Here is a 16,531-nt window from a genome sequence, read left to right as displayed (position 1 = left end):
ACACAAAAAAGCCAAATTGCATCAACTTTTCTGCAGCGAGCATGAATATAATAGATAGAATAGAATGCAGATATCTGCATTCACAATTGTAATAGATAGCCTCATTACAAATGTTGCATTTAGATAACTTAGAAACAACCACAGTTTCAAAATTGCAGCACTATGCAAGCTCAGATCAAAAGCCCAAGTCAGGTTTGAAGAAAATAATTTTTGCAGATTTAAAGTCACAAGCAATTAAAGCAAAGTTGTGAGCACTTCATGTAGCATTGTTTTTTAGCTTCAGGTCTTCTGGGCATGCGTGTGTGAATGCATGTGCATGTGACAGAAAGAGAGAGAAAGAGAGAGAGAGACCAACCCAGTAAGGCCCATTCAATTAAGAACATGATTATTAACTTTAAAACAACCATAACTAAAACTATTTAAAAGAATCTGGGTCTGAAGTAGTACCAAGGAAAAAAGCCAACTTAAAAAAAAAACTGGTTCAGTAAGTACGAAGTTATGAACACTGGAAGTCAGGACCAATGTTCTGAACTGCCAGAAAAGAGATCCAAGAGTAAGAAGGGATGACAGCAAAGAACACATGAATCAATGACAGGAGAAGACAAAAGGGAACACATAGATCTGGTCGGTCTGGAAGGAGGTAAAAAACAAAGGTGAGATATAAGCAAGGGCAGAGCAATACAAAGCCCTGAGGTTTAGGAGTCTGAATTTGATATGGGAGATGTAGGCAAGTCAGCAAAGAGGTGAAAGCATCACTTTGAGCAGAAAGATTATTTTAACAGCACCATCTTGAGTTAACAGAAGCCAGACAAAGTAAGAGCCCAAGAAATCAAAACCAATTCCAAGCTTTCAAGTTTGTTGGAAACACAACTGAATGTTGGATGGAGAAAGATGGGTGAAGATTAGGTTTAAGGAGAGATGCTGAGTAATACATTCTAGTGATAAATAAGAGTAATAAAAATTCAATTTCTCATGAGTTTAGTTTATACCTTTTCTTTTAAAATATGTCTAATTATTTTTAATTAAGTCAATTTAGTACTATTTTTAATTAAATGAATTTAGTATTTTTAATTAAGTGAAGTCACTGGTATCAGATTGACTTGAAAGCGTAGGAGACAAATTACTAAATTGCAACAGGTTACTATTAGGTAATATGTAGTAGATCATCTGTTCTGTTGGAGAGAATGACATGATGCAGTTTGTCCATCACTTTTAAGCAATTACCCTTTTAAATGGGAAATGCAACTGGATAGAATTTCATTTGCTGGTTTTGAAGAAGCTAAATAGAAAATCTTTGGGAAATCAATACATTTATATTGATGTTCAATTTAAATGAGCTAAAAATCAATGGTTAATTTGTAGCAATAAATTTACAAATTTAGGACACTTCTAAAATGCTCACTCACTCTGTTTCTCTCTCTTTCATTAAAATATAGGCAGCAAGTAAAAAAATGACAATGTTCCTACAAAAACAATGTCCCAAAGTTAACAGGGCTGAATAAAAGACCCATTGTGAAAGTATTTTCAATCATAGAAAATGAGGATGTGATTCTCACCTGCCCCACACCTGAAGTAGATTTTTACAATTGTGCAAAGTCAGTATATACATTGGAATGATCATACCCTACACCTCTTTTGGACTGGTACACATGATTGCACAGCACAGAATTGGGTCCTGTGGATCAAGCTCATCCTTGACATCACTTTGCAGATGATTTTTTCTATTGCACCCGTATGTGGTATTTATGTCAGTTGGTGACCCCAACAGTAATTCTTTGGCAAGGCATTATTATTTCCCAAATGTATAGGCCTTAGTTCAATACGATCACTTTCAATTTTGTAACTCCTTAATAAGTGAGAGTGTTAGGTTTTGTAATGTTCTGGAATCTGGGGAATGGGGAAAGTACAAAATGAGTGAGCAGGCAATGTCCACCCTTCTAAATATTTGTATAGTTTGTGTAGTAGAGGAAAGCAGATTATTTCAAACTCAAATTTTGGATTGGCATGTCTGATCCAGACCATGGTTCTTCTCGTGGGCCAGACAACCCAGCTCCACATCTGGTCCACGTGATTTCTTGCCATAGCTTACCAGAGTCAGTGTGTCAGCCCAGCCAGCACACAGGGGGTCAATGTTGCCACTCTGCTGCCCATTTTGTATTCTGACTGGCAATCAAAGCCTGGAAAATTTGCTGCGGATAAGGGGGCAGGGAGTATTAATCCCCTACATGTTGGCTGTGCTGCACACTGGCTATGGGAGCACATGCTCCACAGCAAGAAGCTCCACAACTTGATCCAAGCATGAGTTGTTGGCCAGAGAGAAGCCCCACTGTCTGGATGACCCACCTCTGCAAACTGGATTCAGCCCATGTGGCCATGTGTTGACATGCTTAGACTAGATGAGCTAACAGACCCTTCTGATTTAAAGATCTAGAGAAGACCATTTTCTCAGCTCTGTTCTACAGTGTTCTTCTGGGAAATGACATTCCATTTGAGTTTTTTCATGGATTTGTCCCTCTTTTTAACTTATTTGATTGTTACTAAGTGTGTGACGACCCTTCTTTACATTGGGTCATTGTTTTTTTCTATATTCACTACCTCATCTTGAATACAATTTATTAAAATGATAATACAATACGGCCTAGAATTGGCCAACAGTACTGTCTTGTTTATATCAAGTAAATGCTCTAAAATAAATTGTGATAAATGATTTTTCTTATATCCCCATGATCCTATAAAAATCTCAGGACCTTTTTATAATTGAATTTATACTTGTTTTTCCAGCTTCACTTGTAAAGGACAGTAGTATCAAAGGCAGTGACTATCTTTTAAGGTATCAAAAGTTAAGTGTAAAAGTAAATATTTCAGTGTTAAGACGGTGGCTTAAGCCTGGTTTGGGAAACAGCTATCTAGTGGCTTCAATCAGATTGCATATAAGCAGTATTAGGTGAAGCTCAGGTGAAACTATGCTTATATTTCAAGGTGGTAGCAAATAATATCAAATTCATCTTGTTACTTTCCTGATCCACCCATTGGTTGCTCTAAAGAGCATCACAAACCAAAGTTACAATAGCGAAAGATTATAAAAAGGCAGAGATCACAAAGACTAGCCACATCCACTGTATAGATGTTGGGGACATGGGTGATATAGCAACAACCAGAAAATTCTGTGTAAAAATGGATTGTCCTGGGGCTGGTTAGACCAGCTTTTGGACATGGATGGAAGCATGGAGGAAGCATGAAAAGCTGCCAATCCATCACAATATGCAACACTTTTGGGTTAATAAATATGTAATAAAATGTACTGAACACATACATGGCAAAACCTCTTCTGTTGTAGAGTTTCTAACTGCCACTTCTCTCCATGTGTCTCCTTCATTTAGATCTTCAGCTAGCCAGCAGTTTACAGGCAAATGAATCTTCTGATCAGAGACTAGGGCCACACTCTCAAGTTTAATTTCCTCTAAGTACCAGCTGGGATCATTTCCACTGTTGTCATGGCCAATGCGGATTTTATAAAGTTGTCCAAGATCTTTGAGATTAACCTTTAATAGTAAAAATAGAAGAGTCTGTTGTAATGGTACATTTCACCAGTCCTCCCTATACTGATAACAATGCAGATGAACCAGCTTACAATTTGTATGTGGCCCTGGACTGTTGCCCTAATAGTCACTGAATCTGAGGATTTAGGCACATGGCATAGCTGAACCAGAAAATGCACTTCATTTTATCCACCAATGTAGATTACACAAGCATCTAGAGAGGAGAGACAGGCAGCTCTTGCAGGGTTGCTTCTTGCAGCATGAGAGGAACATACCAAGGGTTCTGCTGCATGTTCAAATTAAAGCTGGACAGAAACCACCTGTAGAGTTGTTACACATTTTCAAGCACTAACTTGATAGGTGGCTAGATCTTTTTACTGTAAAGTCACTTTTATCTTGTGATAATTACTTTGCACTTGTGGCTGGTCTAAATGTATTGTGCAAGTAACCGTGATTATGCAGGTAATTGCATAACATATGTAACATGTAGCAGGGGCCTAATAGATGGCAGAAGGGCAGATAATAAGTTTGTTCACCTCTTTGTTCTTACAGCACAGTTACCTGGGGATAGCTGGCTTTTTTCTACTTTTTCCTGAGCAATTTCTACACCAAATTCCAGATAGTTATACTAGTACAAGATTATATGCCATACATCTTCTCCTTGTTTACTGATGTGATTAAGTCATCTACTCAGGCCCAGAGTAGAGTACTGTTAATACATATGCACAGTATTTTACTGCACAAGCAACTTAATTGACATCAATGCTGTATTATGCCGATCAAGTAAAAGGGATCAAACAGGCAGGCTCCTTTTTAAGGTCTCTAGGTATATTTTCTTTGGGGACTGAGGAGCCAAACAAATATAAAACATTTAAACAAGTTGAATGCATTTTCATATCACTGCTGTATATGGTAGATTTTGCATACTATACAGCTACTGTCAGGTGCATCTTTAACTATTTCTACCCCATACCAGCCTTCAATGGCCCAGTTTTATCTTAAACTTCTATTTTTGTGTGTTGATATCAGGGGTTAACTGTTTCTGTAAATGCTGACACCACATTGCAGCAAATTTAAAACAGTGGAACTCAGCTATGTCACACTTAATATTGCGTAAGAGCTTCTGTTTTGAACAGCACAAGTTTGCTGAGAAACACCGAAGGCAGCACCCTAAACATAAAAGCAGGGTTAACCAGTTTTTAGTTTCTCATCTTCTGTGGCAAATTTGACAGAATTCAATATAGAGAAAAATCCTGGAAAAGATTAGGTCCTAAAAAAATAACTGGTTTTCTTTCCTCATCCCACAAAAGTAATATAGCATAAAATAGTATAATAACTGGTCTGAGCAATAAGTTGAGACAAATGTCATCTCATTGGTCAGCACCACTGAAACTCAGGATAGATAAATTTTCTCTTTAAAGGCATGACTTGGGGAGTAAAGGGCTGGAGATAAGTCTACTACACGAATGTCTGCTCCTGATGGTATTATTCATTTGGCAGATGTAATGCCCCCAAGGAAGTACAGAGGTGGGATTCAGCTCACCCTTTTGACAGGGCACATAGTGCTTTCTTCCTCCATGGGGCTGGCTCTGTGGATCTGAGGAGAGTAAGGAGGGCATGAGGGTCACATCCCCTTTGCTCTCCTCTTGAGAATGTAGTACTCACACTGACACAAGACTGTCATAGCTCTTGTGCTTTCCAGACAAAAAAACTAGAGAAGTGTCTGCCCACTGCTTAAAGGCAGGGAACAGTATTTTCTCCATCTTATTCCTTAGATTCCTGAGACAAAACAGACATGATTCTAGCTTGATTCACGTCATGTGTGATGATGATGATGACAATGAAAAGAAAACCTTACTTACAGGAGAAGTTGGCAGTTTGTTTAACCAAAGCAATACATTTATAACCAAAAGTGTTACCTGGAGCAGGCATTAGAAACTGGGTGTGCCAGTAACTCATGTAAGGAATATGCAGCATATATTCAGAGCAGGTAAACATTATCTTGAGTCTAACTCAGACCAAGTGCAGGTATTAAATTGCCTGAAAGCTTACAATTAAAGAAATTCTTTTTGCAAAAATCTTGTTGGTCTAATAAACGATATCTTTACTACGAGTCCTGATTGATGTTAAATTGGGTCATACAGGGTGCATCTACATATGCAGTTAGCTAGTAACAATAAACTGGCACAGTTTGCACCACATTTTTTTCCTTCTGGGTACAGTTTTTATTTAGCCATGTGCTCAGGACCCCAGCAAGTTGATATGGGGTAGAGCAGCCCTGGACTGGCAGGGATTCCAGGGGGTCAGCTTGCCAACCCAGGGCTGCTCCAGCCCAGCTCAACATGCTGTGGAGGGGCTGGCTTGGGCTCCAGTACAGAGCTAGCTGACATGCAGCCCCTGTATTGTGCCACCCTCATGCCCCAGCCAACCCCAGTCACTGTTTACATGTACATTTTAGTGCATATAACTACTCCACTGTAGGACAGTACTTGTCCTATACAGTACTATTCTACATCGGAGTTAATTAAGTTACTGTGCCCTAATATGGGAACACGTGAAGACAGTGATGCTTTACTGTGGAGCTTATTAGTCAGCTCTGCAGTAAAGTGCATGTGCAGTTGCACCCACAGGGCTGCAACTTGCCATCCAGCCACAAAACTAACCACATCACAAGCAGTGGTGTATTATAAAAACAAATGTAATCAGGTGTTAGAGTTATAATTTGTTGTGAACTAAATAAGTTGGCAAAAATGCTATGATAGAATTGGCCTGGGCAATTCCAGGAAATGCATGTTCATTCTTTGATGGAAATTAAGGCAGGATTGTTAATGGCAGGCAGTAAATCAGTTATACAATGGTAGCTGCAGAACTGTTAAAGGCAATTCAGTAAGTTTAAAACCTGCATCTCACATACCCATGTTTGAACATTAACTCACCCATGTTTGAACATTAGTATTAGTTTCTGAGATAGGAATCCCTAAGCATGATATCCATAAACATAACTCTCCTCCTCCTCACCGGAAGTACCTCTGGAATCAGAATCTGCTACCTAAAAGCACATCAGCAGTTTGTTCATTCTGAAAAATGAATCAGTGACTTGGCAATGAACCATTCTGAGTTATTGCTGGTGACACATGCAGTACCTACTGTTATTTTGTGTACAAAGGGCATGTGCACAAAATAACAGTAGGTACTGCGTACCTTGTGCTCCCTGCCCCTGCATTTGCAGGTAGCAAATTAACTGCTAAGTAGAGCAAATTACTGCTCACTAAGAGTCTGCACGTGTAGATGCAGATGCTTACTATGCAGTAATTTGCTCTACTGCACAGTAAGTACCTCATGTAAACACGTCCAGTGAGAATAAAGTGAACATTTTGTTAACTTTAGTGTACTCATGGTGTTTAACATTTATGCCAAAGATGACAATAATCACATGTAGCCTGGGTGTACTTGGGTTTTGTTTCTCCCTTCTCCAATCAGAGGGGATTGTTAACTGGCAGGTGTGCTGTAGGTGAACTGCACACTGCTCACAGTTCCCTCCGTCCCTATAGAGCCAGGCCAGGACAGTTATGTGACTTAACTATATACAAATGTATTAATATTAACTTATTACAGAAGAAATAAACATAAATTATAAACATATGTACACTTATATATAATATACAGATATATAATATGTACAGTTGGGGTGATGGGGCCCACCCAGAGAGTAGTGGTGGACAGGTCATACTCAACCTGGCAAGATGTGAGCAGTGGAGTCCCCCAGGGCTCCGTCCTTGAGCCCACACTGTTTAACATCTTCATCAGCGACTTAGATGAGAGGGTTGAAAGCACGTTGTTCAAGTTTGCTGATGACACTAAAATGTGGGGTGAGGTGGGCACACTTGAAGGGAGAGCGAGGCTACAACTAGATTTAGACAAACTACAAAAGTGGGCAGATGAGAATAGGATGCAGTTCAACGTAGATAAATGCAGGATGCTGCACCTTGGGAGAAGGAATCCACAGAATACATACAGGCTGGGGAGTTCCCCTCTTGAAAGCACAGAGGCGGAAAGGGATCTTGGAGTCATTACTGACTCCAAGATGAACACAAGCCGCCAAGGCCAGACCACAGCCAGCAAGGCTAGCTATACCTTGTCATGCATCCAAAGATGCATCTAAAGCCGGTCCAGAGAGGTGATACTTCCCCTCTAAGCAACATTGGTCAGGCCACAATTGAAGTATTGCATCCAGTACTGAGCGCCGCACCTAAAAAAGGATGTGGCCAGCCTGGAGAGGGTTCAGAGGAGGGCCACCCACTTGGTGAGAGGGCAGCAGGATGGGCCCTATGAGGAGAGACTGAAGGACCTGAACCTGTTCAGCATCCGCAAGAGGAGGCTGAGGGGGCACCTGGTGGCTGCCTACAAACTCATCAGGGGAGATCAACAGCAAATAGGTAGAGCCCTTTTCTCCCCAGCACCACCTGGGGTGGAGGAACAACGGTTATAAACTGGTGGAGAATAAGTTTAGGTTAGAGATCAGAAGGCAATATTTTACAGTTAGGGTGACCAGAATTTGGGACCAACTTCCTAGAGAAGTGGTCCTCACCCCTGCCATGGGCAAATTCAAAAAGAGGTTAGATGATCACCTGTCTGGGGTCTTGTGAACCCAGCATTCATTCTTGCCTGTGGCAGGGAGTCAGGCTAGATGATCTGATCAGGTCCCTCCTGACCCTAGCTATTATGAAACTATGAAACAATAACTTACAGGCAAATTCTATATGGCCTTATACCACGGATCTAAATTCAGGTAAGTCACAGGTAAGTGATAAGGGAAGGTCCAAACTGGCATTGCAGTCATATAAACTCTATAATACTTAATCAAATCACAAAACAAGGCATTCAAATTAACAAAATATGAGGCACTGTTTACATAATATAAGGTGCTCCAGAGCTCCCAGCCCTTTGTGTCCCCAGTGGGCATGCTTCCCGTAACAGGATGGTGTCCTTAGGGTTGCCTCCCCTAATGCCCCCTTACTGTGCCAAGTTAGCGTAAAAAGGCACCCTCAAATTCTTGCCTGCCACATCTTTGATGTTAAATGCATAATAGGGAGGCTGCCTTTCCATCCTTTTGGACACAGTTTCCTGATGTACACTGGCCCCATTCTGTAGTGGGTGTTTCGGTGCACCCTAGCCTTATGGGCTATGTGTGGCTCCAACCACCCCTTTACCACGCCCCAAGCCTTGCTGATGGAACTGATGTTTTTTGGTCTCATACTGTCATACTGGCACTCAGGCTGTCCGCAGCCCTGTCTTGCTCTGTGCCCTCTCTGGCACTTGGGCTCTCCACAGCCCTGTCCTGCACTGCACCCCACTGGCGCTCGGGCTCTCTGCAGCCCTGTCCTGCACTGCGCCCCACTGGGTGCTCAGCAATCACTGCCCCCTCTCTGGGGCAGTGCAGGACAGGGCCCCTTCTCTGGGGCTGCTCTCTGCCCCTCTCTCTGGGGTTGGGGTTCCCATGCTGCCGTGGGTCCCGTATGAGGCCTCCTCCAACCCCTAATAGCCTCACCTAAACCTCTGGTGAAAACAGCAAACAAAACTCAAGCCCCTGGGCTATAACATAAATCCTAGCCACCCGGCTATAACATTATTCCAGCCACACCAGGGGTGCTCCATCCTTTCCCCAGTCTCGGAGCTGTACCTGCAGTCTGGGCTCCCCCACCTTGCTCTGGGAGAGCTCCTTCCCCCACGGCTGCTGGCAGGGAACACCCCTCCTGGTCTCAGGCCTGGAATTTATATGGGAGCCAGGCCCTGCCCCTTACGGTCAGCTGACCAGGTGCAGGTGCAGCCACTTCCCTCATTAACCAGTTGTCCCGGCAACCTGCATCTGGGTTCTTGCTCTCAAAGTAACAGGCACCTCAGTGCCCTGCTACACTTCCCAGTAAAACTGTTCTCTCCCCTCTGAAAAGCCTGGCCTGGGTATTTCCTCCCTGTGGGAACCCCTTTATCCAGGTAATTCACAAATCTGGGGCCAGGTAGGCGGTCTGCATCCCCTTGGAGCAGGTCGCTCCTTGCGGTAGGAGCCTCCAAGGCCTCTGGCTCCCTCCTGGGCTGCCTACCTGCTGGTAGCTCCAAGCACTGTTGCATTCTCCTGGGGGCTCTACCTTCTGCTCAGGGTTGGGTACCTGAGCTGCCTTGCATGGTCCCAGGGCTCAGTCCAGCTTAGGCCTACCATGCAGCACCTCCTACACCAAGTTGCTGGCCTCGTGTCAGAGGCAGGGGACCCAAGCCACCTCACATGGCTCCCAGGGTCTCAGTCCATTGAGGACCTGCTGTGCAGTGAAGCCTGCACCACGTACCTGTCCGCATGCCATGGGTTGGAGATCTGAGCCACTTCAAGCAGCTCCCAGGATCCCAGTCCCACTCCTGGACCATGCTGTGCACTGTCTGTGTGCCAGCTACCTGGCTGCATGCCAGGGGTCGCACACCCGAGCCGCTGCATGAAGCTCCCAGGGTCTGGCTCCGTACACCAAGCTGTGCAACATTATCACCATCCTCCTCATGGTGGGGTTGGTGACGCAGACACTCACCGCAAGCATCTGGCGATGGGGTCTTTGGGCTCTTCAGGGCAACTTTGCCCCACTGGCCAGTTCTTGCCAGCTCTTCTTCTGCCCACTCTCTTCTTCATCCCTCGAAGCAGCTGCCTGTGTGCCAGGCACTTTGCTCTTTTATAGTCTCTGGAGGCTCCATCCCCGGCTTATAAACCGACCAATCAGGATGAAATAGGTACAGTCTTCAACTAGGTCCAGGGCTTTTTGCCTCCCCCCAGCAGGGGCAGGACAACCCCCTCCTCAGCCATTACCTGATTGGTGGAAAGGCTCCAGCAATCACAATGAAGATTCTCTGAGCTCAGTGTGCCAGGCTGTTGCCAGCAAGTCCACCACACACATTTTAGAAACAATTTTAAATTGAGTATTTTGAGCAAAGGGAAAGTTAAGATGGAAAATATCATTGCCAAGTAGACCAGTAAAAGACATGTACATTTTGGCTTCTTTTTGGCAGACCAACAGTAGAATTTGAAAGAAACATAGAAAGTTAGAGTTGGAAGGGACCTCAAGAGGTCAACAAATCCAACCCTTTGCTCAAAGCAAGACCATACCCAAACTAGATCATTCCAGCCCGTGTGAACATTTGTGAACCACGCTGCACCCGGCGGGCTTCAAACATCCGGTCCCGTGCTGCTTGGCTTTGGGTATGTGAGCTTGCCCATAGCTTTGTCCCTGGTGTTGTATAGCCCGGATATGTTGCCCTGGGGTAGCCCTCACCCCAATCTCACCTGCCATGACTTTGCTCATAATTTCAGTGGTGGGGTCGACTACTAGGGCCTATCCGGAGTTGGGACTCCTGGGGCAGTGGTCTTCTGCGAGGCTCCAACCTCCCCTACACCTCGCCCTAATACCAGGCCTCGCTGAGATGCTCTTATTTCCGGGCCCAACCCTCATCTTGTGGTGTAAGGGGCACTCTGCTACAGATCTGAAGATCTATCCTGACCCTGAATCAAGCTTATTATAAGACCCTCCTCGGACTTCCTCCCTACCCCTCCAAAAGTGGGAAACAGAACAATGAAAATTAAGAAAAACACTGCCAGTAAGAATCCCTGGTTACAAACAAAGATTGGGCTCCCTGGCCCAGAGAATTCCACTCCCTATTAACCCTGTCTAAGGCACCCCTCTGTCCGGCTGATATCCTTCTGGAGTGCTGCACGGGACTACTCTTGGTCCCTCCAATTCCACCCTACTCAGTCCCTCGCCGAGTGGCTCTGCCCAGTAGGATCTTGCTTCTTGCAGCCCCTGTCGCTGCTTAGGCTCTCCTCTCCGCGTCGGGGTGGGCTCCGGGAGCCTTCCCAAACCCGTGCCAATCCCACCTGGATTGCAGGGTCGTCTCTCATCACCCTCTCCTCGGGGCCGCCTCCTCTGCCAGTCTCTTCATCCGGAGTCCCTGGATCTTCGCACCTGGTTCCACCGTTGCAAATACAGGCATCTGGCTCCTCACTACTGGGGTCCTCCCTCCGGCAGCCTCTTGCCTCGTGGCAATTCATTGTGCTCCTCCTCACCTATGAATGGGGCTCCAAGGGCACCTCCGCTTGCGGCTTCGCTCCTGCTCTCTCCCCCTTCTTCCTCCCTTTGATCGCTTTTAATTCTCCCGCACTCCGTTCATGATTAACTGCAGCTGGCTGCAGTTTCAAAAAGACACAGCTCATGAGCTGCACAGGTCCCACCTCCTCTTCCAGTCTCGCCGCAGCGTCAGCCGCAGGTAAGGGAATCGCTGTTTCTTTCTTGCTTCCCTCATCTTCCCAGTCGTGTTTTGGGACCTGGGGTTCCCCTTTGGCCCCTCGGGGTCTGTTCTGTGTAGTTCCCCTGTGACACAGGCTTTGTGAAGATGGGCCTTAAAAATCTCAAAGGATGGAAATTCCGCCACCTCTCTAGGTAGCTTGTTCCAGTGCTTCACCACCCTCCTAGTGAGAACATTTTTGCTAATATCCACATATTAGCCACATCTAAACATCCCCTGCTGAACCCTGAGAACATTGCTCCTTGTTCTGTCATCTGCCACTGCTGAGAACAGTCTAGCTCCATCTTCTTTCAAACCACCCTTCAGGTAGTTAAAGGCTGCTCTCAAATCCCCCCTCAGTCTTCTTTTCTCCAAAATAAATAGAGTCAGTCCACTCAGACTCTCCTCATAAGTCATGTTTCCCAGCCCCCAAACCATTTTTGTTGGTCTCCGCTGGACTCTTTCCAACTTGTCCTCATCCTTCCTATAGTGAGGGGGCCAAAACTGGACACAGTACAGAATAGAGGGGAATAATTACTTCCCTCAATCTGCTGGCAATGTTCCTACTAATGCAGTCCATGTTGTTAGCCTTCCTGGCAGCAAGAGCACACTGCTGACTCATAACCAGCTTACTGTCCACCGTAACACTCAGCTCCTTTTCTGCAGAACTGCTACTTAGCCAGTCAGTCCCCAGCCTGCACCAGTTCATGGGACTTTTCTATCCTAAGTGCAGGACTTTGCATTTGTCCTTGTTGAACCTCATGAGATTTCTTTTGGCTCGATCCTCCAATTTGTCCAGATCAAATCTGCAAATTTTGCTAAATACCTTGCCGCAAGGACATGAAGAGAAAAGGAAAGGGTAGAGGTAGGAGGGCTGACCAAGGGAAAAAGTAGCAATAGTATAATATGCAAGAAAGGGAGCAAGTCTCTTCAACATAATCTCCAGTACTGAGTAAATGACTCAAATAATCAGACAAATATGTTCAAAAGGAGCTGTGATGCGTATCAAGGTTTGGAAGGCATTCAGAAGGCAGAAATCAGAGTCCATCCCAGGTGCTAAAAAGCACTGTTAAATAGCACTAGAAGATGATGCTGGAAGTGTCTGATTCCACTAAAGTTCAGTTTAGCCTCACAAGACTGTATTTCTATCTTATATTCTCAGCCCTCCTTGACATTCAGGCTGCAACTTAAGTGGCCTCAGCTTAGCCAAAACAATAGAATTGCACCCATGTATGCCAGCTGTGAATTGGGCCTACAGGGTTGGGAAGCAAACAAGTATATTGGACTTGACAGGACAGAACAGCATACAAAATCTCTATCCAGTGTATTCACAATGGATTGGATATGTTGGAACTACAGTATATGCTTCCCTAATACACACACACATGCATACGCAGCAGTCAGAGATAACCATACTCCTTCAAAATAGAAAGGATTGTTAAAGAATAAAATTAATTTTAAAAGTTCACAATATTGCTAAACTAAACCTGTGCTTAATATTCTTTCCACTTTTTATAAATAATGTAAATGCATCAGTGTGCCAAGAAAGTCATGTTTGTGCTCTGATGGAATTAAGGCAGGGCTGTTAATGGCAGACAGGGAATCAGTTGTATACAATGTTCTGACAGGATAAACAAAAGCATTATAGGTTGATTCCTGGCTACTGTTGTAGTTTGAGTTTGGATCAATTTATCTTGCTGTCAGATCAGATATCATGTTGGTCTCTCAGTGGTATTGACTCACTAAAATGTTGCTGTTTGCCAACTGGAATGCTGTCAAACATATGTCAGATTTAGCTCTTGCAGTGCAATGCAGATGAAAATTCTCTCACAATCACACTGTACTGCTAACAATTTCTTGCCCTACCATAAGCATCACATCTTGAATTTGCTCTCTCATTTTCAGTATTGACCCAACCATGTTGAATCACTGAACAAGTCAAATGTAAGCTGGCATTTACAAATCTACGTTCACATCCAGAACATTTCACACATTGTGGTAGAAAAAAGTTGACTTGTTCCCTAGTAACCAAAATGCCTATGAAAACTCTTATTGGCTAGGTACAGACAGTTAAAAAGCCCAAGGCTGAATCGATTCAATCTTTGTAAGTTAGCCTAAACTGCATAGATTGAAATGATAAACAAATGAACAGACATACACTTTTGATTCAGAAAATTCAGCCACATGCTTGCAGTGGCCCAGGCCAGAATCTGAGAGTTGCTAGAGCATGCCTCCCTGCTTGGCTGGAGCAGATAGTTTGGGCCATGGCTAATCTGCCCACCCTGTGAGGTGGGGCTTGCCAGGAAGTGTAAAGCATCCTGGGATTCTGGGGGGCTATGAGTTAACTTGAATCTGGAGGGGATCTGGCACAGGGTTCAATAAACCAATTTAACCTACATCAGATAGGTCTAAGACTACATCCATCCAGGTTTATCTGAAACTAGGTTCGGGCATTTTGAGACCAGTTTATGTACACTGAACTTCTGTTGCATTACAGATTTGAACTACTTTCCAATCACTTATACCAGTTTATGTGCAATTTATGTCCCTAGCCCTAGTCTTTCTGTTATGGCCTAATGGCTGCAAAAACAACAGTCAGTGTTATGTGGCATTTGTCTTCCTGACACAAATGCAATAAATGGTCTGGCAGAGAAGAAAGACGGGGTCTTGTGGTTAAAACTCTGTGCTGGGAGTCAGGCAATCTGGGTCCATTGCTGGCTCTGCTTCAGACTTCTGAGAAGCCTTAAACAATTTACAAACCCTCTGTGTCTTAGTTTCTCAACTCTACAATTTAATAATCTCATGAGGATATTAGAAATTTCTTGATGCACTTGGAAATTCTCCAATTTCAAATCCAAGCTATTATTATTCAGGAGGACTCCAATATATTCACCTTGTTTGAATTTAGCTCAGGCCAAGTCTGATTTCCCCATAATTTGAATGACAGAATGGGAATAATGGATTCTAATTCTCCCAAATGACTTCTGCAAAGCGAGTGTCATTGCTCAAGGATAAGGTAATGTCAGTAACAATTATCTAGTCACCCTTAGACACATACGTGAACCTCCTGCTGTTGACAGCCATGGAAGTTACATAGCCACAGTAAGGGAAGAATATATCCTTACTGACCTGTAACCTTTGACTCATCTAGTTTTGTGTACATCAGTTAAAAGACAGACATTATACAATAAGGGAAAACCCCACTTCACAGTCACTTCTGCAGTCACCCAATGCAGACAAGAAATGATGTGGTAAGGAGGGCATGAAGAGGGCAGTGTTGAGGGTCTTTTAAAGCTCATAAAAGTGCTGAGATAACAGAACTGGAGTAGAACTAGAGTTCAGTATTCTGGGCCAAAGAGGTGGCCAAATGAACGAGCTATAGAAACTCTTTACTCCAACACAAAAACAAGGCATTTGTTGAAGATCAAAACCCAGCTTGTTAACTACATGAAAATATGTTTGCTTCTTGTGAGATCTCCAGCTTGCAGTATAGTAGAGGTTGGATTGGGATGCAAATCCAAACTTCATGTAAATTTTGTTAGAGATGGATTTGTTTGTATGAATCTGGGATTTTAGTCTGGGTTATAACAGCAAAATGTTAAGCAGGCTCACCAAATCCAAGCATTTAGGAGTCTAATTTTTGGGTTAAATATCCAAAGGTAATCAGAGACTCTGAATTTCTTAGGAGTTGCCTATTAGCCAGTATAATAAAAAGTGCTAAATGAGCTTCCCACCATATAATTTTACCCAAAAAACTTGAATCCTTATTTAAAGCTCCTCTGCCTTTTCAATTCTGAAATGCTATTAAGTACAGACAGCCAATTCTGTTAATTTATGGTAAATTTTGAGGCGTTCTGAAGCGGGGGTGCAGCTTAAACTTCTGAAGTCCCTGTTTATGTGAGACATACTGTCAGCATTCACTAACCTTAACAGCATTGCTGTCAGTGCAGTGACAGGAGTAATCCATTCTCTTTACAATATTTTTCTTAAATGTAAGAATCAGTAAGTATATTTACTTATCCATCTGTGTCAATGTTCATTATATTTTAAACAAGTCTTTTTTGTAAAATTTCATACTTTGCCATTGACCTGGGCATGAGCAGTTTTGGCCTGGTACTTTTGTGAAAGTGAAACTTCCTAATACAGCTTATATTTAAAAAAATGGCCATAAGTACTTATTGTGGCCTGAGCTTATGAATAAAGTTTGCTTTCTTAAGGGGACGCAAAGACATCATCTATACAGTACTAGGTTTCAAAATGACTTACACAGATGTCCCTTTCAGTTACCAGCATGCTCATGATATTCTCACTGATGTCAACAGGGCCTATCCTTGTGTAAAAAAGCAGAACTGATTCCATAACATCTTAATAAGTAAAATGGAAATTAAGGAACTCTTATTTCAAGAGGAACTTTCTCAGTAGCAAGATGGAAGAGAAAGCAAAATTGTGTCGCTAGTTTTCTGCCATACATAAAGTTTTTGTAACCTGTCTGCCTTAAACTCAGGTATTGGGTAAAAGGCAACATTCAGATGAGGTAGCTCTCCAGGCAAAATTCATCCCTGGTGTAATTCCACTGAAGTCACAGCGCTTAACACAACTGCTAGAGGCTAAGCTTGACAACCAGCTGATGAATTTCTCATAAGGCCACATGATCAACAGGATTTCAGGGAGCTCCTATGTAA

At 43.4% G+C, this 16,531-nt stretch overlaps 1 protein-coding gene across 1 annotated transcript in view; it reads right to left on the bottom strand.

The window, feature by feature from the left end:
* The window catches only part of RP1 (RP1, axonemal microtubule associated), a 328,710-nt gene that overhangs the window by 149,322 nt on the left and 162,857 nt on the right, over positions 1-16,531 (bottom strand). The window contains exon 26 of the mRNA XM_019542502.1: positions 3,314-3,542. Within this exon, the coding sequence (XP_019398047.1) occupies positions 3,314-3,542 (229 nt within the window). The remainder of the gene's footprint in view (positions 1-3,313; positions 3,543-16,531) is intronic.

This window comes from Crocodylus porosus, unplaced genomic scaffold (genome assembly GCF_001723895.1).
Source record: "Crocodylus porosus isolate Cpor-Errol unplaced genomic scaffold, CroPor_comp1, whole genome shotgun sequence".
Lineage (NCBI taxonomy): Eukaryota > Metazoa > Chordata > Crocodylia > Crocodylidae > Crocodylus > Crocodylus porosus.
The sequence above is the reverse complement of the archived record's forward strand: the minus strand, read 5'-3'. Positions and strand labels throughout refer to the sequence as shown.